Genomic DNA, 23778 nt, shown 5'->3' on the forward strand with positions numbered 1-23778 from the left:
GGATTATATAAGAGGTGAGAACAGGATTCAAACCCAGATCTTCTGACTCCAGAGCCAGCCCTCCTTCCACTGTGCTGTGGCCATCAGGGGCTAACCTGGAAACCACCGCTGCCTCCCTGTGCTCAAACTTTGTGGTTCTGCAGCTGCCTTGGTTGGCATACCTGTTACACCCGCACCAGCTGTGTGTCCAGCCAGCCACACAGCTCGAGGAGGCCCAGCAGCTTTGCTGAAGTTTGCCCATTGAGGGCAAAAGGATGTGAAATAGGTCGAATCCTTCTAAGTACTCAATTATTCATCCACTCTCTAGGCTCCATTATAATCAAACCATAGGAACTACAAGGAGTCTCTTCAGCCCTGGGCCTGATTGCCCTCCGAGAGTCAGAAAATATTAACCAAGAACGTGATGTGACTTTTTTTTTCCACTTTATTGACTGAACACTACCATTGCACAAATAAGTTACACCTGAATGAACTTGCACAGTAACAACTGTGCCCCCCACCCCCCAAACCAGCTTACATCCTACAGCCCAGGCCCAATAGGGCAGGGGGAACACAGACACCTTGACATGCAACACAGCAAAGAACTGGAGAAACACAGAGAAGCCTGGTCTGGCTCCTCCAGGCTTGGCATTCCCCCAACCCCCCATCCCTAGAGCCAGACACTTAGTAGCCACTTTCCCACCTTGAGGGCAATGGTCAGTAGTACAAAGTAGCTGGTCACCCCCATTAACAACCAGCTCCTGCCTCAGAAGTTCACATGGTACAGGGTGATGCCAGCCCTGCCAGGGGCTGGCCACCCTGGGCTGTGGGGCATCAGCTCTCCCCTGCCACCCTTAATACATCAGAATCCAGAAGCTATCTGGCCTCAGCTGCTGTTCTTAAGGAGACAGTAGACCTGTTCCAAGACATGGCACAGACCTTGGTCCTTTGGTGTCCTGCTGGCCAAGGAGACCTGAAATCAAAGTCCAGCAGTTACGGGATCAGGCCCTGAAAAGTTCCTGAAAAGGCTTTCTGGCCCATTCCTACCTCCAAATTTGTACAGAAACATCTCCAAACCTGAGTGAGAAGTGAGAAATAAATTGGTAACTTATTTTTCTACTCAGAAAATAGGCTTGAGAAAGTTGTGACTTGCCTATGGTCACAAACAGAGCTACCCTAATTCTCAGCAAAATCATGAAACTAGTGTAACAGTACAGTTCCTGACACATGGTGAGAACTTTAAAAAACGTTTTTCATTCGTTAACATCTGTTCTGGGAGCCGATCATCTCATTCCTACTAAGGGGTAAGCAAGGACTCGGAGCACTACCTCTGCCTGGAGGTGCTCATAGTGTAGAAGAAGGCTGTAGGAAAAGCACCATGTCAGCTGTCAGGAAGGGATCTACTGGGGAGGCGAGAGGAGCACACTTAATGGCTCCTCCCCCGTAGGAAGAAGAGCGTTTATATGGCACTTGCAATTTTGCTGTGCTTTACGTATCTTATGTCATTTGGAGGGCCTCCCAACAACCCTGTAAGGTGGGTGCTGGTATCATCCCAATTTTATGGAGGAGGAAATGGAGGCTGAATGAGGTTAAGAGACTTGCCCAGAGTCACACAGCTAGTAAGTATCTGAGGCTGGATTTGGGTTTTCCTGACTCGGGTCCAGCACCAGCTAGCTATCCAGTTTCCAGAGTAATGGGAAAAACAACTTGCAAATGCATGCCCTAGGTTTTGGTGTAAACCACAAGTTATATATATATGTATGTGTACATATCTATATCTATATATCTCTCTATATATCTATATCTATATATATCTTAGGAGTTTAGCTCCCAGATGTGGGGAGAAATACTTAAATAATTCAGACATACCTGGGTCACAATCAAGTCCTTACATAAACATGCAGTTATCCTTGGGAAAGGAAGACTAAAGAGAACATTAATTCAGGAATCTGCCAATTGCTTGCCTGCCACTGGAACTCTGGCCTCCAAATCAAGTCGGCAGGTACTATGTGCAAGATGCCATAGTAGAGGCTGAGGGAGCACCACAGAGGTAGCACTGCATGCTGGGCATGCTGGACTTGGGATTCCTTCTCACCTTCAGCTTGTCCAGATAGGTCTGCTCTTGGTTCCACAGGTCTTGAAACTTGACCACATCTGGGGCTCCTTTGTAAAAGTCCACCAGCAACATCTACATCAGGGCCAGAGTGAGGCAGGAAAATCGCCCAATGTTAGCGCCAGTCAGCTCCAGGCCTGGGAAGGGCCCAACCTTCCCAGGAACTGTGAGCTCCAGAGCCAGACTGGGATTCTGGGACAAGGTAGACTCTTTCCCTTCACAACCTCCTCCCATTCCTCCTCTTCCCACACACGTCAGACCCTGGGTTTCCAGGTGGTGCCTTTCATCCGATCTCCCAGAGCCTGTGGTCTCACCATTTCATGGAGGATGTCATTGGTCAGGAACCCATCCTGCACGTAAGTCATCTCTACTTCCATGGGGATCCCATAGTCATTGGGCCTTTGCTGTAGAAAAGGGTAGCGTGGGTCATCCCCCCACCATCCTCCACCCAGACCTCTTTCTGAAGAAGCCCAGTAGAAGGCTGGACAGTAAAATAGAGCAGGGAAGTAAGAATCAGTGTGTCTGAGTTTGAATCTCAGCCCTACTACCTATTTATTAGTACATACTGTGTGTCCCATTAGACCGTAAGCTCCTTGAGGGCAGAAACAAACTGTTTTTGCCTTTTTTTTGTATTGCTAGTACTCAACACATAGTCAGCTATCAATAGACATTTATTAGACTAACTGAATTGCAGGATTGTAGCTTTTTAAGATGGTCTCTTAAAACAAATCATTAAGTCCAACACTCTTATTTTCTAAATGAGCAAACTGGAGTCTGTAAAGGGAAAATCACTTGCCTGAAGTTTTACAGGTAGGAAGGAGCAGGGCCAGGATTCAAATCCAAGCCTGCTGTGAACCCAGTGCCCTCACTGGCTATGTGACCTTGGGCAAGTCACCTGTTTTTATGGCTTCAGTTTCCTTCCTTGTAAAACAAGATGGGGCCAAATGACCTCTGTGGCCCCTCTCAATTCTAACATTCGGCGAGTGTGGAGACTGGCTGTGGCTGTTGTTGCTGCCATTCCATCTCAGGGCAGTGACCTTGGGGGATCAGTCAAACAAGGACCATCCGCTGCACTGAAGATGTCCCTGTCCCCTTCCAGAGTCAAATTTCCATTTCAAGCACCCCCCAGCATTCTCAAGGTGTTACATGGTGACTTCCTATTGGGTGGAGCTCTACACTACAATCATCCATCATGGTTACAGTGTTCTGTTTAATTCAGAAGGATAGGGTCACCAGTATAGGTAGAGGCTGTAGGCCCGAGAGGGAGGCAGCACCACCAGCTGTGAGAAAAGTACTGGTTCTGGCATCAGAGATGTGTGGCTTTAGAGAGAAGTTACCACCTCCCTCTCCAAGCCTCGGTTCCTGCTCCGCACAATGAGGGCACTGGACCAGACGGGCTTGGAGGCCCTTTCAGCTTGAACACTGCTCTTATAAAAACAGCTCCCATTCCTCCAGGGATGTGCCTTCCACACCACAACCCTCCTCCAGCCATACCAGCAGTACTGTCCCCATCAGACAGGTGAAGGGGAGAGTCAAAGGAGGTAGATGACTTGCCCATGGTCAGAGCCGAGGGTCAAGCCCAGCTCTCCTGACTCCCACGTCCAGTGATCCTGGGATCAAGTACATCCTGAAGCCAAGAGAACTAGGTTCAAATCCTGGTTCCAATACCTGTGTCTCTGAGCACATCATCTGACCTGTCTGAGCCTCCACGTCCTTATCCGTGAAGTGGAGGTAAAAATACTTATCCGTTCTCCTTCACTGATGGGTGACTGAAGACAGCATTTTGGGAGCCTCTGGCTGCACTACAGAATTGTAAGGAGTTGTAATGCTGGTGTTCTGGTCCACTGATGCATACCACACATGCTGTAGATGGGCCACTAATTTTCAAATTATTTCTACTTAATAGAATCGAATGTGCTTTGGAGAATTCAGAAGGCCCTTCCGATGATTCTTCTCCTTTTGCCCACTGTTCACCCCCCCCCCAGTCCCTCTCCTAATGTAAGGTGCCAATCTTCTGCTGTGGATTAGCAACTATTACCTACCTCTGGTGGTGGCATCACCCAAAATGGAGAAATCTTGGACTCAGGGCCCTGGTTTCCAGAGTAATAAGGGGCTGAGAAAAGAAGGGAAAGTGCCAAAGTCAGGAAGAAATTGGGAAGGAGATAGGCTTGGCAGTCACTCCCTTCTCTGCTACTTGGGTTGCTGATTTCTCATGCCAAGCTCAATTATTAAACCAGGCCTGGTGGTATTCTTGTCTGTGTTAGTCTCTCCAGAACTCACATAGCCCCTTCTCTTTCCTCCCTCCTCCCCAGCCTGGGCCTCCTGGGCACAAGCCTCAAGCTGAGCTCACCGCACACCAGGGCAAGGCAGGGCTGGAAGCTGTTGCCACTGCCCTGCAGCTTGAGCTGATAGTCCATCTGGGCATCGATGTCCTGCAGGGAGGGCAGAGCTGGGCTGTAGGGGTGACTGTGGTACCAGCCCACCAGGGATAGGCCACGAAGAAACAGGCTCTGGCAGATCTGAGAAGGGGGAGGGGCAGGGGACAAAGCGGAAGACAGGTAAGACACACATGCACACCCTACTCAAGAGGCACACGTGAATCCACATGGGTGCTTGCACACACACACCTCTACCCAAAAGAGACACATGGACACACACGGCATAATGAAAAGAACTCAGCTTGAATCCCACAAGGTGTAGGACCATGGGTGAATCACTTAACCTCTGCTAGCCTCTGTATCTCCGTGTCTAAAATGGAAATACTGATATTGGGATTACTGATCTCACAGTGGGAGTATAAAGAACATGCACTGGGAAAATGCCCGATGGAAGCGCTGGAGTCGGGAGAGACCCAGGTTTGAATTCAGGACCTGCCACTTTCCATGTGACTTGCGGCAAGTTGCCTCTTGTCTGAGTCTCAGTTTGCTGATGTCTCTGACAAAAATAATGCTTGTAACGCCTTCCTCACAGGACTATTGTGAGAAAAACGCTTTGTAAGCCTTAAAATTCTATACAACTGAGTTGTTACTGCCACCAACACACATGCATACCCAAACTACAACATACCCCCATCAACCCCCCTTCTTCCCATCGCCATATGCCACCAATAGATGTCAAAGAAGCTGAAGACACATTGGGCACATCGCCCCGCCCCCCGCTCTACATCAGGCCCACCTCCTCCTCAATGGCGGCCGCTGTGTCAGCATCGCCCAGACGGCTCCTGCAGGGGAAGGCTCTCAGCACCGTCAGCACTGCCCAACCGGGGAAAAGAAGGTATCAGAGTGGCTGCCAAGGGCTGCTGGTCTTCTCCAATCCTCCACGCCCTCCCCAACCCTTCCCCTGGCTCAGCAGGTACCCACACTGGCTGTTGGTGTCCCAGCGACCTCCGAGATAGCCCACGACCTCACTCCTCGTCAAGTGGCTGTGGAAGTCCTGAGACCAGAGGATGGGCACAGGCTCAGAGGAGCAGCCAAGCCTTGCACCACCACCACAGCCAGTTCATCACAGATGCCTAGCAGTCAAATCATCATGCCCCCAATTCTTCCCCCTCCCCCCTCTGCTCTGGCAAATCCCTGGGCAAACTTTAAGGAAGCCATGGCCACCACCTTTAACTAGAGTTAAAAACCAGAGAAGGGCCAGGCCCCACCTCCCCTGAGTGAGTCTGTCTTTGGGGATTTCTCTGACCTTCTAGGGCTTTACCAGAAGCCATAACAGCACTGGGGAGAGGGGGAGAATCACACTCATCACAACTGTGCCCTTACAGGTCATGGAATTTCAAAAAACCTGATCTGGCTAATATATAGCCCAAGCTCTAGCTTCCCGAGTCTGGGGGACACATCCTGGCTACTCACTCCCGCCCCTTCAGGGATTTGCACCCATGTCGGCTTACATATGTCTATTCACTGGGAACATAAGAAGGAAGGAGGAAGGTCCAGAAAAAGGAAAGAGAGGGGAGGAAGTCCGAGGGAACAGAGGAAGTCAAAAGGCTACGGGGCTAAGAAAGAAGACGAGGCAGCTCCAATGGGACAGAGGAAAGAGGCCCAGGGGAACAGAGAAGAAAAGGAGGAGAGGCTCAGGAATACAGAGGAAGGAGAGAAGCAGGGGGCCCAAGAGTGTGGAGGGCAGACTAGGGGGGCCACACACCAGCAGAAGCAGCACGTTGCTAGACACGGACACGTTGAAAGGCTGGAACTTGTTGAGGGCTGTGAAGGACGTCACCTCTACGAGGGTATGCGGATTCCTGCAGGCCCAGGAGCCCCCATGACCTCAGGCACGGACTCCTCCCTCCAACAGGGTACAGCCCCAGGGAAAAAAGCCCCCACCCCATTCCCCAGCTCAAAGCCCTTTGGTCTCTTCCCAGGAGCCAGAAGGGGTGCCCATGCTGAGAGTTTTGGACTGATGGTTTCCTTGCCAGGACTAGAGCAGGGTAGTAGGGCTAACCTGGCCAAGTCCCGGCTACCCAGGGTGCAGTATCGGACTGGCACCCGGCCCTTGTTCTCTGACCGCTTCCCAGGGGGTCCAGCCTCTGTGAAGGCAGAGGAGAGAAGAATCAACCTTTGCCACGCCCCTATTCTTAAACCCAGCTCACTGGGAAATGAACTGGGCCAAGGCTAGAGAACCAGATAAGGAAAATCAGGCTGGGGAGGAAAAGAAATCAGGTCATGAGGCGTGGGGAAAATCAGTGCAAATTTTACATACCACATAAAGACAATTTATAAAAATTACTTCACTGGGTAAGTGGGGATGAACGCCTCATTTCTACACAAGAACACTGCCTATGTCCCAGCCAAAGGCCTTTCCAGTCAGTCTTTCCTTTGACCCTTACAATCCCACACTAGCGGAGGAAGGATGGGTATTATTACATATGAGGAAACTGAGGCTCTACGATGAGATGAGATTTGCCTAAGGTCACAGCGAGTCAGGAGCAAACTAAGACTCCCACACCAGACTTCATAACTCCCAGCTCAGGGATCTTGCCACTGCTCAGCAGGGCCCAGACATACCTGGGTTGGGAGACTCTGTCAGGACTTTTCCCAGCTGCTTCCGGCCCTTCTCTTCCACGAGGACGGGGGTTGAGGTCGAGGCTGGGGTCAGCATCTTCCCTTCCCGAGCCACTGCTGCTTCCTCCTCTTCTTCCTCTAACAGTTCTTCCTCCTCACCCTCACTGACCAGGCTCTACGTAGACAGAGACAAGCAAAGCCTGGTCACTTAGGCAGTCCGGGGCCAGCCCTGGAGGCCTCGTGGAAAGAACAGTGGATCGGCAGTCAGCAAATAAGAGTCTGAAATCCCGGCTCTGCTCTTTACTACCTATGTGGCCTTGGGAAAGGTCCTCAGTCTTTCCGGGCCTCTTTCCCCATCTGCAAAATGAGATAGTTGGCCTAAATCAGAGGTTCTTAACCTGGGGTCTGTGACCTTGTTTTTAAAAAATATTTTGTAACGGTTTTTATTTTTTTGTTTTTAGTTTTCAACACTCACTTTGATAAGATTTTGAGTTCTAAATTTTTTCACCCTCCACAAGACGGCATGCAATCTGATACAGGCTATGGATGCACAATCATGTAACTTTTCTAATGTAATTTGTTTCCTTTGTGATCCTGTGTATTTTATTTTATGCACTTAAAAATATTATTCCGAGAAGGGTCCATCCATAGGTTACACCAGACTGCAAAAGGGATACAAGACACAAAAAAAGTTAAAAAAAAAACAAACCCTTTCCTTTGACTCAATGATAGAAAGGTCCTTCCGACCCGAAATTCTATTTGCCTAGTGCCCCCTACTGGCTACAATAAGCAATGACCACCAAGGGGGCTAAACCAGTGGTCTTTGAAGCAGTGCTATTTCTCCTCCTCCTGTGCTCAGGCTCTATCCCTGGAGTCCTGGCTCTGGCCTGGGCTTCTGTCCCTCCTACCCAGACTCTGACCCTCTGGTCTTTCCTGCCTAGGTCTGCAGAATGATCTTCCCGAAGAGTCCTAACCCACCATGTTTCTATGGCCCTCCAAGGTTTCCACAGCACTTTTCCTCACAACCCTGAGGTCAGTAGTTCAAGAACGATTTTATAGATAAGAACATCATTTTCCAGAGGAGGAAACCAAGGCTTATAGAGGTTAAGTGTCTTGCCCAGTAAGTGTCCCGCTGACATATGAACTCAGTTCCAGTGTGAACCTCCTCCTCTCAAGGCCAATTCTGGTCACATTTCTCACCCATTCATATATCTATGGCTTCCACTGCCCCCAAAATCTCCACTCTTCAGTGTTAGAAGACTTTGATTATCTGGACCCAGCCTCCTTCTGCAACTTCTTCTCCCTCCCCTATCCTGTAGCCCCCTTAAGTCTTTTCCCTAACTCCTTATAAATATTAAATTTGATTACATCTCTCTGCCTTTAACCAGGCCCTTCTTTCACTTCCCATCTCCATCCTTCAGGCTCGTCTTCAAGAGGTCTGCCTTGACCACCCCCAGACCCAGGAATCTCTCCCACCTCTGACACAGTCAATATGCTACTATTTAGATCTCTCTGGGCTGAACCACATTGGGGGAATTAGGGAAACTAGGTTGGAGAAAGCCCAGCAAAGTCTTGACTGATTGGAATGGAAGTGTTAATTGGTGATTAAGTGGTAAGAGTACCTAGGTTTGAATACCAACTTCATCTTTTACTGCCTTCTCTGAGCCTCAGTTTACTACTTTGTAAGTTGGGGGTAATAATCCTTGCACTCTAACCTCAGACAGTTGTGGCAAATCTGTAAATTTGCCATAGAAATGTAAGAGATTATTGACAGAGATGGAAGTGAATCAGGAAAAGAATGGAGCAGTTTCACCCAGCCCCCTCACTGCACCCCTAGTTCAACCTCACCTCCTCTGCAGCAGAAGGAGCATTGGGCTGGTGCCGTTTCAGCCAAGTGGCCTTGTACTGGTCCAATTTCTGACCCTTGTATTTGACTGAGGCCCAACCACAGCCTGACTTCTTGGCGGGGTTCACCAGCTTCTTGCAATAGGTGGCCCAAGCACTGGGTGAATTGAAGACCTGGCCAGTCTCTTGCCAGGTGATCTTCCCATCTGGCAGCAGATCCCCAATGAATTTCTTCCCCTGGAATGGGAAAGGAAGGGAAGAGGGGCAGAAAAAAGGGAGAGGCCTAGAATAAGAGCAGTGCCTTCCTGGACAATCTCCCCAAACCCAACTGCAGAATTCCTCCACAGACAGGAAAACAGGTTCAGGTTGAAGATTTTTAAGTAGTGTCAGGCCAAACAACTGGGGGCGGGGGTGGGGAGGTGGGGGCGGTGCTTAGAACCCAGAGGATGGACAGTCCGAGGTGGGAGGGCCGTGGAACTGGAACATCTAACCGCCCTGCCCTGCTCATCCCACCGACCCTCATTTTATGGACAGGGAAACTGAATCCTGGAGAGGGGTGGTGGGGTCGGCACAGCGCTCGGGTCCCCCAACCTCCCGCTCCTGCCCGGGCTCTCACCAGGTAGTAGATGGAGAGGACGCCAGACCCGGGCTCAATGAGGGCATCTTTGAGAAGTACCCGCAGCGTGATTCCTCGCCGGGTCAGCACGCAGCCGCGCCCGCCCCCTCCCATCCCACCGGCCCCACCGCCCAGACCGTAGCCTGGGGCTGCCTTCTCCGAGTCCTCGGGGTTCTCGGGGGCCTGGCTCCGGCTCGGGCTCCTCCTCTTCCTCCTCCAGCGCCTCCTCCCCGGCGAGGCCGGCCCCAGCAGGGGACTGGGGATCTAGGGCTGAGGACACGGGAAGGCAGGAGGAAGCAAAGTGGGCATGGGCAGAGGCCCGGGGGCAGGCTGGGCGTGGGAGACAGGGCACACTGGCGAGGGGCGGGGACGCTCCGGGAGGGCTGGGGGGCGGGTCTGGGGGCGGGACCGAGGCATTCGAAGAAGCTGCCTGGGGTGGGGATGGGGTGGGGATGGCGGACCCGGAACGCTCGGGAGGTCAAGAGCCAGGCCTGCGGGGAGGGGCTCAGGATCCCGGGATAGGATAGACCACGGGTCGAGGGGATCCAGGCGAGGCCCAGACGAGCAGGCGGGAATGGGAAAGGGGAGGCCGAGCCAGACCCCCGGGGGCTGGTGGGGCGCGCGGGACGGGGGCGTCCATGGGTCGGCCTGCCCCCGCCCCCGCGTTCGCACGCCCCTCCTGCCCCCGGCCTGAGTACCTGCCATGGCCCGGCCCGACCCGGCCCGGCCTCTCCGCTCCGCCTCCGCTCGCCCGGCTCCAGCTCCGCGCCGGCTCCGGCTGCTTCCTTCCCAGCACGTGACGCTGTTCCGTGTGTCCCCGCCCCGGACCCCGCGGCCGGCCGGAGCGAGGAGGCGGAGAGGAGGGCTCAGGGTGGCGGGCGCCCGCCCTCCCCCTCTTCCCACCACCCACGCGCCTGGGCGAGTGGGTAGACTGAGGCACAGCCCAAGCCCAGCAAGGGTAGGGACCCGAAAGAGAAGAGGGAGCTTGGAGCCAGGCCCCTCCCCCCCCAAGTACCCTACACACACGCTGTCCCCACGACTCTAACTGGGTACGACCTCAAAGCCTGCGTTAGGGAAACGCGCTGCGCCGGCGAGAGCTGCCAGGGGTCCTCCCCGCCTCCCACACCAGAGCCCATCCACCCGGAGCCCCCACATTCCCCCGCTCTGATTGGTCCCGAAGCCGCGGCCATCTGCCAATCGTGGCAGAAAGCCCTCAGGTATGGCCCGATCACTGACTAGAAAGCGTCTCCCTTCTCGACCAATCAGCAGCATCCATAGACCTCGAGTAGCCAAACAACAACAGCTTCTGGAAGGGCTTAGCCAATCAGCAGTCACTCCACCTCCTGACCCCGCCAATCGGGGCGCGAGGTAGGACCCACTTGCTGAGGGTTTGACACCTTCCCGGCTCACGTGGCACCTTCTGCTTGCTCAGCTGGGGTCCTGCGCCTGGTCACTTCCAGATCTATGGATGGCCTGGACTTTTATCTTTTGTGCTGCTCAGGTCTCCAGCCAAGATCAAATTCCTCATTTCCCACACTTCTCCCCTCAAAATCCGGTCCTGGACGCTTCTGCTAATTCTTCTTGTGGTTTAAGGGTGGAGAGTGTTCCATCCTTGGCCTGGGCATATAACGTGCCCCATTTTTGAGCCTGCTAAAAGTCCATTGCTACTCCCACCTTTCCTGGCTAGACTCAAGCTACCCATGAGAGGCATCCTACTATGGAGTCAGAAGGCATGGGTTCGTGGAGAAGGCATTGAAAGTGAACCTGAAGCACTATATGAATTTGAATCCTGACCCGGAATGCCTGGGGACTGTAGCACCCGAGAGCCAGGAGTCCTGCATCTTATTCTAGCTCTCTGTGTGACTTTTGAAAGAGTCATTTCCCTCTCTTTCAGTCTCAGTCTCCCCCTCTGTCAAATGAGAAGGTTTTCTAGAAAGTACCTTTCAATTCTGACTTGTTCCAGCCCCAGGGTCTGTCGAAGTTAGCCTCCCTCTGCTCCGAGGGGATGGGACTGGATAGTTTTCTAAGTCCTAAGAAACCGTACTGAAAAATTCTGAATCAAGGTTCTCCTCGCTGTGTTACTGTCCCCTGGAAGTGTGGAAACAGATTAGGATTCTTTTCCCATCTCTACTATCTCACATTGGAACTTCTCAGAGTCGTTTTTAAAAACAGGTTTCATTCTGTGTAGCAGAAAGAGCCTTGAAATGGGGGGACCTGGGTTCTTGTCCCAGCTCTGTTACTATTGGGGTTACTTCTTTGGGCCTTAATTTCCTCATTTGTTCAGATGGGGAATATGATCCCTGACCAGCTGACCGTAATCTGGCCCTCCTCAAATTTCTCATAGTATTTTCCTTTGACTCATTTAAAAATTCTTTTGAGTCTGGGTTGCTATTACAGCTTTTTAAAATGAAGTTTAGGTTATCATCCTGGTCAAAGTACCATAATAATTTCCAAAAGGAAGTGATACTGGAGATTTCTGCAGAAGGATTATAGCTTCTTTGTTCTAGATTTTAAGCACTTTTCATTCTCTCTTGTATCATAATTATTTTCATGTATGTCTTGATTCCCATTAGAATGTAAACTCCTTGAGAACAGCCCCTATGTCATAGGGCTGTTTGTACCCACAGGGCTGAGCTTAAGGCCTTCCAAAGATAGGTAGGTAGGTTGGTAGGTAGAGTATTTACTCTGTACCAGGTGCACTAAATGTACTAAGCACCAGGATACAAGTACAAACATGCAAGATAATCCCTGTCCTCAAGGACTTGACATAAAGGGGTATTAGAAAAGGCTGGAGAGGATTCCCAGCAGCACTGTGAGCGTGAGACGCCTGGGTCAGACGAGGCAAAGCCCACCTTTTGAGCCAAGGGGTGCCATAAAGTAAGAATTGAGAGTATCAGATTCCAACTTGATTGATCTCTACCAGGAGAACTTTAGGTGGCCTAGCCTCAGATGACTCATCAAATGTTCAGATGACTTAAAGGTAGGGCAGCTAGCACAGCTGACAATCCTGGGATCCAAAAAAAAAAAAAAAACCCAAAACAAACCCAAAACAAACCAAGAGAAAACAAAGCAAAACCTCCTCACATGCTAGAGAAATGTGCTAAATCTAATACAAAATTCAGTAGGAATAAATGTAAAGGCCTATATTTGGGTTCAAAAAATCAATTGCACAAACACGATGGGGGAGACATGGCTAGACAACAGCTTATGTGAACAGGGGCTGAGGTTTTTAGTGGACTAAAAGCACATCGTGAATCAACAGTTTTGCACAATTGCCAAAAAAGGTAATATAATATCACTCATAGAAGCATAAAATCCTGATCAGAGGAGGCTATAGTTCTGCCACCCTGCCTTAGCCAGACCACATGTGGAGTACTGCCTTCATTTTAGGGTGCCACATTTTAAGAAAAGACAGGATATTGAAGAAACTATGGTTTATTCAGAGGAGGGTGGTAGGACTCTAGACCATAACATGTGAGAACCAGTGGAAGGAGTTGCAGATTTTTAAACTACAAAGAAAAAAAAAAGAAGACAAAGGGGCCATGATAGATGTATTCAAGAATTTGAAGGGCTATTGAGGGGAAGAAAGATGGGAAACATATCCTTCTTGGCCCCAGAGGACAGAACTGGAAGCAATGAGGGGAATAAAAACAACTCACATTTATATAATTCTTTTATAAAGTGCTATATTGTGGAAAGAAAGATTTTGGCTCAATGTTAGGAAAAATTTCCTAACACTTAGAGCAATCCAAAAGTGAAATGGACTGCCTTATGATGGACGGAGTTCCTATCCCTTAAGGTCTTCAAGCAGAGGCCAGATAACCACTAAACTTTGATGTTGTCATGGGGACTCTTACTCATACAGGGGCTGGCCTGGATGCCTCCTGAGGTCTCTTCCAAATCAATGATTTGGACGGTCTAGTCAAGGAGCATTTATTAAGCCCTCTACTCACTATGTGGTAGGCGCTGTGCTAAGGCATGGGGATATGGAGAAAGGCAAAAACAGCCCCTGCCCTCAAGGAGCTCTCAGTCTAACAGAGGAGACAACACACACACAGATACATTCAAACAAGCTCTCCCTCCTTTCTTCCCTTCCTCCCAGGATAAATTGGAGATAATCAACAGAGGGAAGGCACTAGAATTAAGGGGAACCAGGAAAGCACTCCTGTAGAAGGCAAAATTTTAGTTGAGACTTGAAAAAAGCAGGAGAATAGAGGAGATGGAGATTTAGAAGGAGAAAATTCAAGATATAGGGAAATAGCCAGAGAAAAATGCCCTAAATTATTGGGAGATAAAGTGTCTTATCCAAGGGGCAGCTAGATGGAGCAGTGGATAGAGCATTGGCCCGGAAGTCAGCAGGACCTGAGTTCAAATCTGACCTGAGACCAAACACTTGACAGTTGCTAGCTCTGTGACCCTGGACAAGTCACTTAACCCCAATTGCCTAAAAAAAAAAATCTTATTCAAGGAACGGCAAGGAGGCCAGTGTCACTAGATCATAGAAGACATGGAGGGGGGCAGCTAGGTGGCACAGTGGATAGAGTACCACCAGAATTCAGGAGGACCTGAGTTCAAATCTGGCCTCAGATACATAACACTTACTAGCTGTGTGACCCTGGGCAAGTCACTTAACCCCCACTGCCCAACCCCCCCCCCAAAAGACATGGAGAGGAATAGGGTGTAAGAAGGCAGGAGGGGATCGAATTTTGAAGGGCTTTTAAGGCCAAATGGAGGGTTTTATATCTTATCCTGGAAGTAACAGGGAGCCTCCAAAGTTTATTGAATGGTGGTGGTGGTACAGAATATAGTCTTGCACTTTAGGAAGATCACTTTGACAAATGACTTAAGGATGGACTGGAGTGGGGAGAGACTTTAGGCATGGAGAGCAAACTGAAGGCTATTGCAATCATCCAGGCACGAGGTGGTGTGAGCCTGCATCAGGGTGGTGGGAGTATCAGAGAAGACAAGGCATATACAAGAGACATAGAAGTGACAGAACTTGCAAGAGATTGGCTATGAGGAGGAGGGTGAAAGAGTGAGAAGCTGAGGATGACACCATGGCTGCAAAGCCCGGCTGACAAGGAGGATGTCTGTCCCCTGGACAATTATAAGAAGTCAGGAAGAGCAGGAGAGGAGAGATAACGAGTTCAGTTTTGCACATAATTGAGTTTAAGATTTCTACACAACATTAAGACTTCTAACAGGCAGTTGGAGAAGGATAATGGAAGCAGGGAGAGTGATTAGGGGTAAATAAACAGCCCTGAGAATTATCTGCATAAAGATGATCCCTGGAGCTGATGAGAGCAGCACCAAATGAAATAGTATAGAGGGAGAAGAGGGCCCAAGACAGACACTTGGGTGATACCCACAGTCAGTGGGTGTGACATGAATGAAGAGGCAGCCCTTTAAAAGGGAGTGGTCAGACAGGTAAGAGGAGGGAACTAAGAGAGAGCAGCATTAAGAAAACCTAGAGAGAAGAGAGTATCAGAGATAAGGACAGCTTTGACGTTTTCTGGTCTAAGGTCTCTTTTAGTACTGTGATTCCAAGTACAGAGAGCTGGAAAAGCAGAGGTTTACTGCTCATCCCTGGTACCTGCACTTCCACACCCAATCAGGAAGGGAGGGCCCAGGGTCACCAGGGGCAGAGGGAGAGGAAATTCCCTTTCAAACCTGTTCCTCTGCTTCCTGCTCCTGTTGTCTGTGAGCTGCCCGGCTCCCTGGACTCCGGGATCTCTGGCCCCTTCCTTCCCAAAGCCATGGCCACTGCCCCAGGACTACTCAGGGCCCCGAAGTCCAAGCCTCCCCTCCCCTCCCACTACTATGAGGGTTTTCTGGAGAAGAAGGGACCGAAAGACAGGGTAAGGATAAGAGGGTGGGAGTCAAGGGAGAGGAGACTGGGAACTGTTCCATGGAGTAAAGAGCCTTAGGTTCTAGTCTCTCACTGTCACTGTCACTGATTCTCTGTGTGACCCTTCTGTCTGAGACTTAGTTCCCTCCTCTATCAAACGAAGACTGAACTAGAAAATCTCTAATGCTCCTCCTAAAACATTCTCTGTTCTAAGGACCCTTTTAGCTCTGACAGACCCATTCAGGGGTGTGGGATTATGGAGCTCAATGTAGTCAAGCTCCAGAGCAATGGATTGGTGCCAGGGAAGTCTTATCCATGACAGTCTCTTTCTCTGTCTCTCTCTTCCCTTCTTTCTCTCTCTGTGACTATCTGTCTCTCCCTCCTTCTCTCTCTGTGCCTGTCTCTCTTCCTCCTTCTCTCTCTCTTTCTGTCTCTATCTCTCTCTCCTCTCTGTCTCTGTCTTTCCTTCCTTCTGTCTCTCTTTCCCTTCTCTCTATGTCTCTCTGTCTCTGTCTCTCCCTCCTTTTCTCTCTCTCTCCCTTCTCTCTCTGTCTCTTCCTCCTTCTCTCTGTCTCTGTTTCTCTTTCCCTCCTCCTCCTCTTCTTTCTCCTTCTCTGTCTCTCTCTCTCTCTCTCTCTCTGTCTCTGTATCTCTCTCTCTCTCTCTCTCTCTCTCTCTCTCCTGCAGATGGAAAAGGGAAGTTGTTGAAAACAGATGGGAAGCCCTGCTCTCCTGAGCACTACTTGGAAAAAAGGATGGAAGGATACCAGGATCCCAAGGCTGTTGTGAGGATGTGCGGGGTGTGTGTGCGCGTGCGTGCGTGTGTGTGTGTGTGTGTGCGTGTATGTGCGCGTGCGCACGCGCCCAGGGCCAAAGTGTGGTTCTAAGCATCACCTAGAACGACCATATGGTCATGCAAATACAGATATGTGTGCTTAAGGAGAGGAGATCAGGAACTCTGTTGACAGAGTTAGGAGCCTTCGAATCTACTTCCCAGTTCTGTCCCTGATGCTTTGTGTGACCCTTCTCCTGTCTGAGCCTTAGGATCCTCCTCTAGCAAACAGAGGAATTGAACTCAGTAATCTCTAGAGTCCCCCCTAGAACATTCTCTGTTCTAAGGACCCTTTTAGCTCTGACAGACCCATTCAGGGCAATAAGGTCATAGAGCTCAATGTAGCCTGGCTCTGGAGTAAATCTATGATCTTAACATGTTCCTTAGCATATCAGCTGGTGAAGCTGCACTAATGACCACTTTGGGGATTGAGTAAAGCAGTGCCTTTAACATGGTCTCCATATAATCTCGTGGAGCCATGACCTCCAAATGTGGCTCCAGTGGGAAATCAATAAGCTTATGACATTAGCATTTGCCGGCAAACATATGACTTCAACATAAAAGCTCTAGAGGGGCCCTCTGTGAGTGGCTTGAGAGGCCAAGAGCAAGAATAGGCCACTAGGGCAGCCTGAAGCCTATTGAGGCTGAAGTGAGAGGGGTCCTTCTAGGGGTCACCTTACCTCCCTAACTCATGTTTGTCCCTCTTTCTCTCCCCCTTTGATCCCCAGGATTATAAGAAGTTCTGGGCTGGCCTCCAGGGCCTCACTATCTATTTCTACACCAGAAACCGAGTCCCTCAGGTAAGGAAGAAGGGGCAAAACATCCCAAACCTCTCTCAAACACACACTCTGGTTCCTTACACACCCTCCATCCCCTATATATCCACAGCTGGGTTGGGCAAGACCTTTCCCTAACTCTATGGCTTGGTGGAAAGATCCCTAGGTTTGACACTAGAAATCCTGGGGTCTAGCCTTAGCTCTTCCACTTACTAGCAGTGTGTCTTTAGGTATGTCCCTTCCCTGGGCCTCAGTTTCCCTCTTTGTAAAATGGGAATGGACCTCCCTCTCTATAATTCTGAGATTCAATCCAGGGGTATAGAGCATTTCAGGAAGTGTGATCTGTGTAGCTATGGGAGGAGGGTGGGCTCCCAGAAATCTAGCCCATTCTCCCATGGAAAGAGAGGATTAAGACCCTGGCATTCCCTACAGTATGTGGAAAAGGTGGACCTGAGCAACTTTTTGGCACTGACAGATGATGTCCCAAGGGGCAGCAGCACCATGGACCCAGGCACTCATTTCTGCCTGTCATTGGAAGGTCAGGAGATCAGATTCAAGGTAAAGGCTTCCCTGGGGCTGGAACTGGGAAGGGGACACAGCCCCTAGCCACCAGCCCCCTCCTAGTCCTTGTTTGCAGGTGGACAGTCTGGAGTCTCGGGAGATGTGGAAGGGCTTCATCATGACAGTGGTGGAGGTAAGACTCCCCCTCTTCTCTTCCACCATCCCCCTTTTCCTCCCTTCCTGGATTGGAAAGGTTCAGCTCCAGCCTCTTCCTCTGCCTCCCTCAAGAAGACAATTCCCACCTAGGACTCAGGTGCCAGGGCCCATGCTGTCCTGCTTTGCTCCCATACAAAATCTACCCTGGAACGAAAGGCTCTCTGCCCTCTGAATCCAACTTCTTTTTTTCTGGACTCCAACTTCTTAGTCCAGCCCCTTCTCCTTTGAAGATCTCAGGGCTGGGCTCCTCCAGGAACACAGCCTTATCTGTCCCTGTTTCCCTGAGAGCCAACCTGCTCATCTTGTGTTTCTTCCAGACAGTGAGCTAGCTCCCTTTTCTTGCCTTTCGAGGCCCCCCCTTGCAGAACCCCGTAGTGTGGCCCAGCTAGGATACAGAGAGTTAGGAGAATGGCCCAGTAAGCCTACGTTGAATTGAATTGCAGCTGAAGGTCCCATCCAACCTGACCCTGCTGCCGGGACACAAATACATGATGGCTGAGGCCCTGACCAAGGAAAAAGATCGCCGGGCCCAGGAGAAGCCCTCGTGAGTCTCCTGCCTACAGCCTCCTTGCCTGGGGGGCAGCCAGGGTCTAGGTTAGAAAGTGCTGGGCAACCAAAGGGAGGTGAAAGCCAGAAGTAGCAAGAGTTAATGCCCCATGGAGGACGGACTTAGTCCTCCTGGGCCCAGGGCCCCTCCTGTCCAGGAGTTGAGCCCACAAGGATGGGAATGTGATTAGCACCTGGAGGGAGGGCCACTGAATCTATAAGGTCTGGGCAAATCCTTCACTTCTGAGGTAGTTTTCCCATCTGTAAAATGAGGGGTTGAATTTTTTGAGGCTGTGAGGAATGGAGGGAGCCTTTCTCAGTATAAAACTCCTGGGAATCTAGAATAATGGGGAATTTGGCATGCTGGGGAGGAGCACAGCTGGGCTGGGACAGGGCTGAACATTGCTAGGGGGAGGGCTCAGACAGGGATCAGGGGTAGGACAACTGGTGAACCAGAGATCTGGTAAGGGGCTGGGGGCAAGGCTCAGAGCTGAACTAGGGGTATGGGGCTTACTCTGCTAGGACGAGTGATATCAGATGCTTCAAGCTCAGAGGCCATCTCATTTTATAGATGAGGAATTGAGGCCCTGAACTAGGTGACAGAGTGAAGCCCCACGAATACCTGAGTTCCTATCCAGCCTCAGACACTTATTAGCTCTGAGACCCTGGGGAATCACTTAATTGCCTCAGTTTCCTCATGTGTAAAATGGGGATAACAATAGAACTCACCTCCTGGAGTTGGGTTTCAAATGAAATACTACATGTAAAGTGTTTTGCAAATCTTAAATCATTATCTAAATGTTATGTAAACATTAGCTATATTATTATTAAATTACTTGCCTAAGATCACCCAGGTGGGGTGGAGCTTTAGAGGGACTGGGGGGAAGGTGACTGGCTCTCCTTCTCCCTATCACCCCAAAAAGCTGCTTCCTGAATGTGAGCCGGGTGGAGGCACAGCTGCTCCTGGAGAGGTACCCGGACTGCGGGAACATGCTACTGCGGCCCGGGAGCGACCGCTCGGGAGGCTACTCCATCACTACACGCCAGACGCTCAATGGGTAAATTGGGGCAGGGGGCGGGGCCAAGCCCTCAAGTCGCAAATGAGAACAGGGGGCGGAGCTGGAGGTCGAGGGCGTGGCCAGACCGGTCGTACTGGTTCACCGCGTCGGGGTCGGAGCCAGAAGCCGCCAGTCACCGCGCCCCTCCCCCCCATAGGGGGTCGGAGGAAGGAAGGGGGCAGGCTCAATGAGGCGGGGACACGTGCTGCTGCTCTTGCAGGGCCGAGGTGGTGAGGCACTACAAGGTGAAGCGCGAGGGTCATGGTTACGTCATCGACGTGGAGGAGCCGGTGAGCAGGGAGCCATGTCTGGGGGCGGAGCCTGGGGAAACGGAGAAACACTGGCCATAATGAGAAGGGCCGGGTGGGCCGGGCTTAGCAGGGAAGGGGCGGAGCCCGGAGCAGCTTCCACTGCGGGGGCGGGGCTTGGGACCCAACCCTGGTGGGCGGAGCCTGGGGAAACGGGGAAACGCGGCCATACTGAGAAGGGCCGGGTGGGCGGGGCCCGGAGCGGCTTCCACTGCTCGGGGGCGGGGTCTTAGGTTCTTTCTCCGCGAAACTCTCTGGGTGTCCCATCTTCTTCAGGGTCCAGGGTAATCCCATGGAAGGAGCGGGGCGGGGGGATGCTGCCCCTAACTCCCTCTCTTCTCCCAGGTCTCCTGCTCTTCTCTCCATGACGTAGTGAACTACTTTGTCTCCAACACCAAGGGGACTTTGGTCCCCTTCTACCCAGATGAAGACTATGAGAAGGTCTTAGGTAGGTCTGGGGGTCACGAGGAGCAGGCGGGTTAGGGCCCGCAGCTCCTGGGTCCGGGCCTGGTTATGAATCCCAAAACTCTCAGTTGTTAAAAGGATAGCTAGATGTCCACCCCCTGCCTCCAGGGCTGCCCCTATCTTTTGTGCAGTGAGTGGGCTCTGACATGGCTTCCTGCGCTTCCTCGCGGCTCTCCTGGGCCCTCTCTCTATTCTAGGGTTTGTGGAGGCCAACCAGGAGAATGGAGAGAGCACATGGACAGTCCCCAAGCCTCCAGCCCCCCGGGTGCCAGGTGATAGCCCTCCCCCTCCTCCCCTGCAAAAGACAGGGATATGGATACATATGTGCAGGCCAGTCATACCCAGCAACTGTCATAATCCTTTCCATTTAGTGCCTCCTGCTTCCCAAAACACCTTCCCAACCTTTGTCTCATTTGACTCTCTCAATGACCCCGGCCCACACGGTGGGATCATTATTATCTCTGCTGTATAAGTGGGTGGAATAAAGCCCAGAGAGAAGAAGGACCTTGTACAAAGACACAAAGGCAGAGGTGGGACCAGAGTCCAGGTCTCCATGACCTCAGAGAATCAAAGACTCAGAAATAGTCCGAAATGGAATCCCTTTCCAAAGAGATTCCTGTCCTGACCAGCGCTCCCCCCTCCCCTTTCACCAGTCTATAGTGAGAAGCCAGGAGCTGTAGTGGAAACAGCTCGGAAGTGAAAGTCAAGCAGGCTCTGTGCCACTTCCTTCCTGTGTGACCTTGGACCCTCTCTCGGGGACAGTTTTCTCTACTGAAACAGGAAGAGGTTGCACAAGATGATCTTTGTGGGCTGTTCCTGTTCTAACATTTTATGATTCCATGTACAAAACACACATGATATTGACACACATACGGATACAAGCATTCGTTCTTTCATTTAAATACATTTGTTCACACTTACTAAATGCAGATCCTTGGGGTGGGCTACAGTCACTATGACAATAAGCCTCAAGCTGTGCCCTCCAGGAGCCGAGCCTCGGAATGAGAGTAGGGAAAGGGATTGGGGAATAAGACTGAGACACAATTACAATGGAAAGCACAATATGAGAAGACAGTGAAAAGAATTCCAGACACATTTTCGAAGCAGGACCCAGAATAGGGAGATGTCACCATTTCTGGGGGTTGGAGGAAGATCTTGAAAGAGGCAGTTAGGAACCCCATATACTTGAGTCAGTTCTTGGACTCAGGAGACCCAAGTTCCAATCCCACCTTACTAGGTGGGTGACCAGAGGCAAATTGTTTCCTCCTTGGTAAAATACAGCCAATGAGTGATACCTAGGTCTACCTGGCTCCTAGGGTTTTGACAAAAGTGCTCTGTAAACCTTGAAACACTATAGAAATGGGAGCTGCTTTTATTATCTCTAAACACACATCCATATAATGTACTTACATATAAATGTGAACATACATACATGCATGTACACATAGACACATAAGTGTGTGTTAGAAGCAGCTCAGTATAGCAGAAAGAGCCTTGAATTAGGAATCAGAAGGCTTAGGTTTGAGTCTTAACTCCAGTTTAAGAGCTGTGACTCTGGGTACCAACATTCCCTCCCTAATCCTCTATTTCCTTATCTGTAGAAGGGGGATAATGGTTTCTGCCCTGACTCTTTTAAAGGGTTATTGAGAATAAAGCGCTTTGGAAGTAGTACAGTTACTATTATAGTGAACTATGGTTAAATATGGAAGGATACACAGGTACTTACACATGGGTACACACATGAACGTAGGCACATACATAAAGACTCATGGGAGTGTGGGGTAGTAGAAAAAAGAAACTGACAGAATCAAAGATTCTAGCCTTGCATTCAAACCCTGGCCCTGACACTAGTCATTTTTCCTAGGGGTCTCAGTTTCCTCCTTGTAAGATGAGAGAGTAGGCGATTTCCATGGGCCCTTCTAGCTTGACCTTTCTGAGATTTTCTATGTGTCTAGAAAAACACTTGCCCCTTCTCTCAATTTAGGTACATCTCATCCCCGGGGTTCTTCTCTCTCTTTAGGAGATGCCAAACAGAGCCAGCTGCTGCCTGGCCCAGGCAAGCCCCCCTGGGCACCCACACCCCTGCCACCTGTGCCAGATCAGGATGAGAACTACATTATCCCCATCAGTGATGAGCCTACAACCCAATATGTGAATGAAGATGGTGAGGGGCCCCTGGGCCAGGGGGGCGGGGTAGGGAAGGGGAACAACTCTGGGGAGCCCTCACCTAATACAGACCTCTCCCTCCGTACCACGGTCCTGATCATCCATGTCACACTCCCACAGAAGTGGCCCAGTTCTGCCACCTGAAGGCTCCTGGTGAGAAGGAACAGCTGCCCTGGGCAGGGCTGGGGGAGGGGGACAAGGAAAACGGTTGGGAACCAGGGCTATCTCCCCTCCCCCATCCCTGTCATCCAGCTGTGCTGGATGGCCACAAGCACTGGGTTGGAGTCCGACGTGTGCCACTGAGCTAGGTGGCCTTGGACAAGCTACCTCTTCTCTCAGCCTTAGATTTCGATAAAATGAGGATAATTAGGCTTTCTGTCTCCCTCACATAGCTGTCATGATGAAAGCTCAATGAGTTTGTGAGGTTTATATCATCATCATCATCATTATCAGTTATTATAGAACTTGTCACATGGTACAGTTGAAAGAGCCCTGAATGGAGGGTCAAGGAACATGGGTTTGAATCCCAGCTTGGCAGCTTACTGCCATTATGACCTTCGACAAGTCCCCTTCCCCTCTCTGGGCCTCAGTTTCCTCATCTGTCAGAAGAGGAGATTAGACTGGGTAGTCTCTAAGGTCTGTTCTTGGTCTACGTAATATGACTGCCTTCGTTCTCCCTCCCTCCCAGCACTGCCCGTACGCCTGCTGCCTGGCCCCAAGCCCAAGAAACAAGGGAAGCCACTGCCCAAAGTGCCACCTGTGCCCAACAAGGCCAAGCCAGGTAGGGCTGTGCTGCCTGAGCCTTTCCCCCTTCTCCCACTGGGTGATTCCCAGCAAGCTGGGCCCACAGAACCTCAACTGCCTCTTCTTCCTCCCCCTGTCCTTCCCAGAGCCCAAAGGCCTGGCTGGCCCCAAGAAAGTCACCCCAGGCTCTTCCCAGCCCAAGGTTCCTTTTGGCATGTCCATCTGCACAGGTGAGGGATATGGTGGGCAAGGGTACAGAGGTGGGAGAGGGGACAAACTTGGGGGGGAGGGGAAAGATGCCAACTGTACCCTCTTTTCCTCCGGCCGCGCAGATATTACTGAGGAGCTGGAAAGGAAGCTGCAGCAGAGGAGAGCCAACCTAGAGAAGTGATGCTGACCAGTTACGTGGACAAGGCCTAAGGATCAGTGGGGCCAGGCCCTCCTTTGGGCCCTGACCTCAGGGATACTGCTCGTGACGTCTCTCCCTCTTTCTGCTCCCCTACTTTTAACCCTTTAGTGGGTGGGGCACATCTTGAGCCCCACCTCCACTAGGGACACCCCATCCCCCTATTCTGGATATTAAAGCTGAAGAAGCACAGTGGTCCTGGCAGTGAGGCTTGGTCATTATACAAGGCCTCCTGCAAGGGGGGCATCTGCATACAAACCTGGATGTCTGGCGGGGCGGGGAACAGGCCCCTAAAAGAGCCAGCAAAGAGTGCTGAGTCAAGAGGGGCCTGAGAACAGGTGGAAGGGTCCTTAGAAAAC

The 23778-nt window shown here is 50.9% G+C and overlaps 2 protein-coding genes across 12 annotated transcripts; one reads left to right on the plus strand and one right to left on the minus strand.

Moving 5' to 3' along the window:
• Nucleotides 1-406: 406 nt before the first annotated feature.
• On the minus strand, nt 407-10512 carry MPND (MPN domain containing). Its single transcript, XM_078154003.1, is given in 14 exon segments — nt 407-952; nt 2075-2167; nt 2407-2496; nt 4135-4205; nt 4443-4611; nt 5267-5343; nt 5452-5524; nt 6236-6332; nt 6533-6617; nt 7096-7267; nt 8941-9174; nt 9554-9704; nt 9706-9823; nt 10252-10512. Coding segments are annotated over 14 exon segments (1524 nt in total). The 5' UTR covers nt 10259-10512; the 3' UTR covers nt 407-865.
• STAP2 (signal transducing adaptor family member 2) lies at nt 9493-23614 on the plus strand. Of its 11 annotated transcripts, none has more exons than XM_078154007.1 (15): nt 15329-15411; nt 16089-16186; nt 16962-17033; nt 17485-17567; nt 17634-17703; nt 18170-18270; nt 19196-19330; nt 19551-19620; nt 19984-20086; nt 20301-20375; nt 22124-22267; nt 22390-22422; nt 22958-23050; nt 23160-23243; nt 23346-23614. In XM_078154007.1, the coding sequence occupies exons 2-15, from the start codon at nt 16157-16159 to the stop codon at nt 23402-23404; spliced, it is 1152 nt and encodes a 383-aa protein (XP_078010133.1). In that variant the 5' UTR covers nt 15329-15411; nt 16089-16156; the 3' UTR covers nt 23405-23614. The 11 variants fall into 11 exon arrangements, with proteins under 11 accessions (XP_078010134.1, XP_020826935.1, XP_020826933.1 ...); XM_078154005.1 differs by having other exon boundaries at nt 15330-15411; nt 16089-16201; nt 17442-17567; nt 17647-17703; XM_078154006.1 differs by having other exon boundaries at nt 15330-15411; nt 16089-16201.
• Nucleotides 23615-23778: the final 164 nt, after the last annotated feature.

This window comes from Phascolarctos cinereus, unplaced genomic scaffold, assembly GCF_003287225.1.
Source record: "Phascolarctos cinereus isolate Bilbo 61053 unplaced genomic scaffold, phaCin_HiC Scaffold_4;HRSCAF=312, whole genome shotgun sequence".
Lineage (NCBI taxonomy): Eukaryota > Metazoa > Chordata > Mammalia > Diprotodontia > Phascolarctidae > Phascolarctos > Phascolarctos cinereus.

Coding starts and splice junctions, on each gene's coding strand:
- STAP2 (XM_020971274.2), top strand. CDS start 15,310: ATGGCCACTGCCCCAGGACTACTCAGGGCCCCGAAGTCCAAGCCTCCC. Junction 17,568..17,646: donor GTCAGGAGATCAGATTCAAG/GTAAAGGCTTCC, acceptor CCTTGTTTGCAG/GTGGACAGTCTGGAGTCTCG. Junction 17,704..18,169: donor TCATCATGACAGTGGTGGAG/GTAAGACTCCCC, acceptor ATTGAATTGCAG/CTGAAGGTCCCATCCAACCT.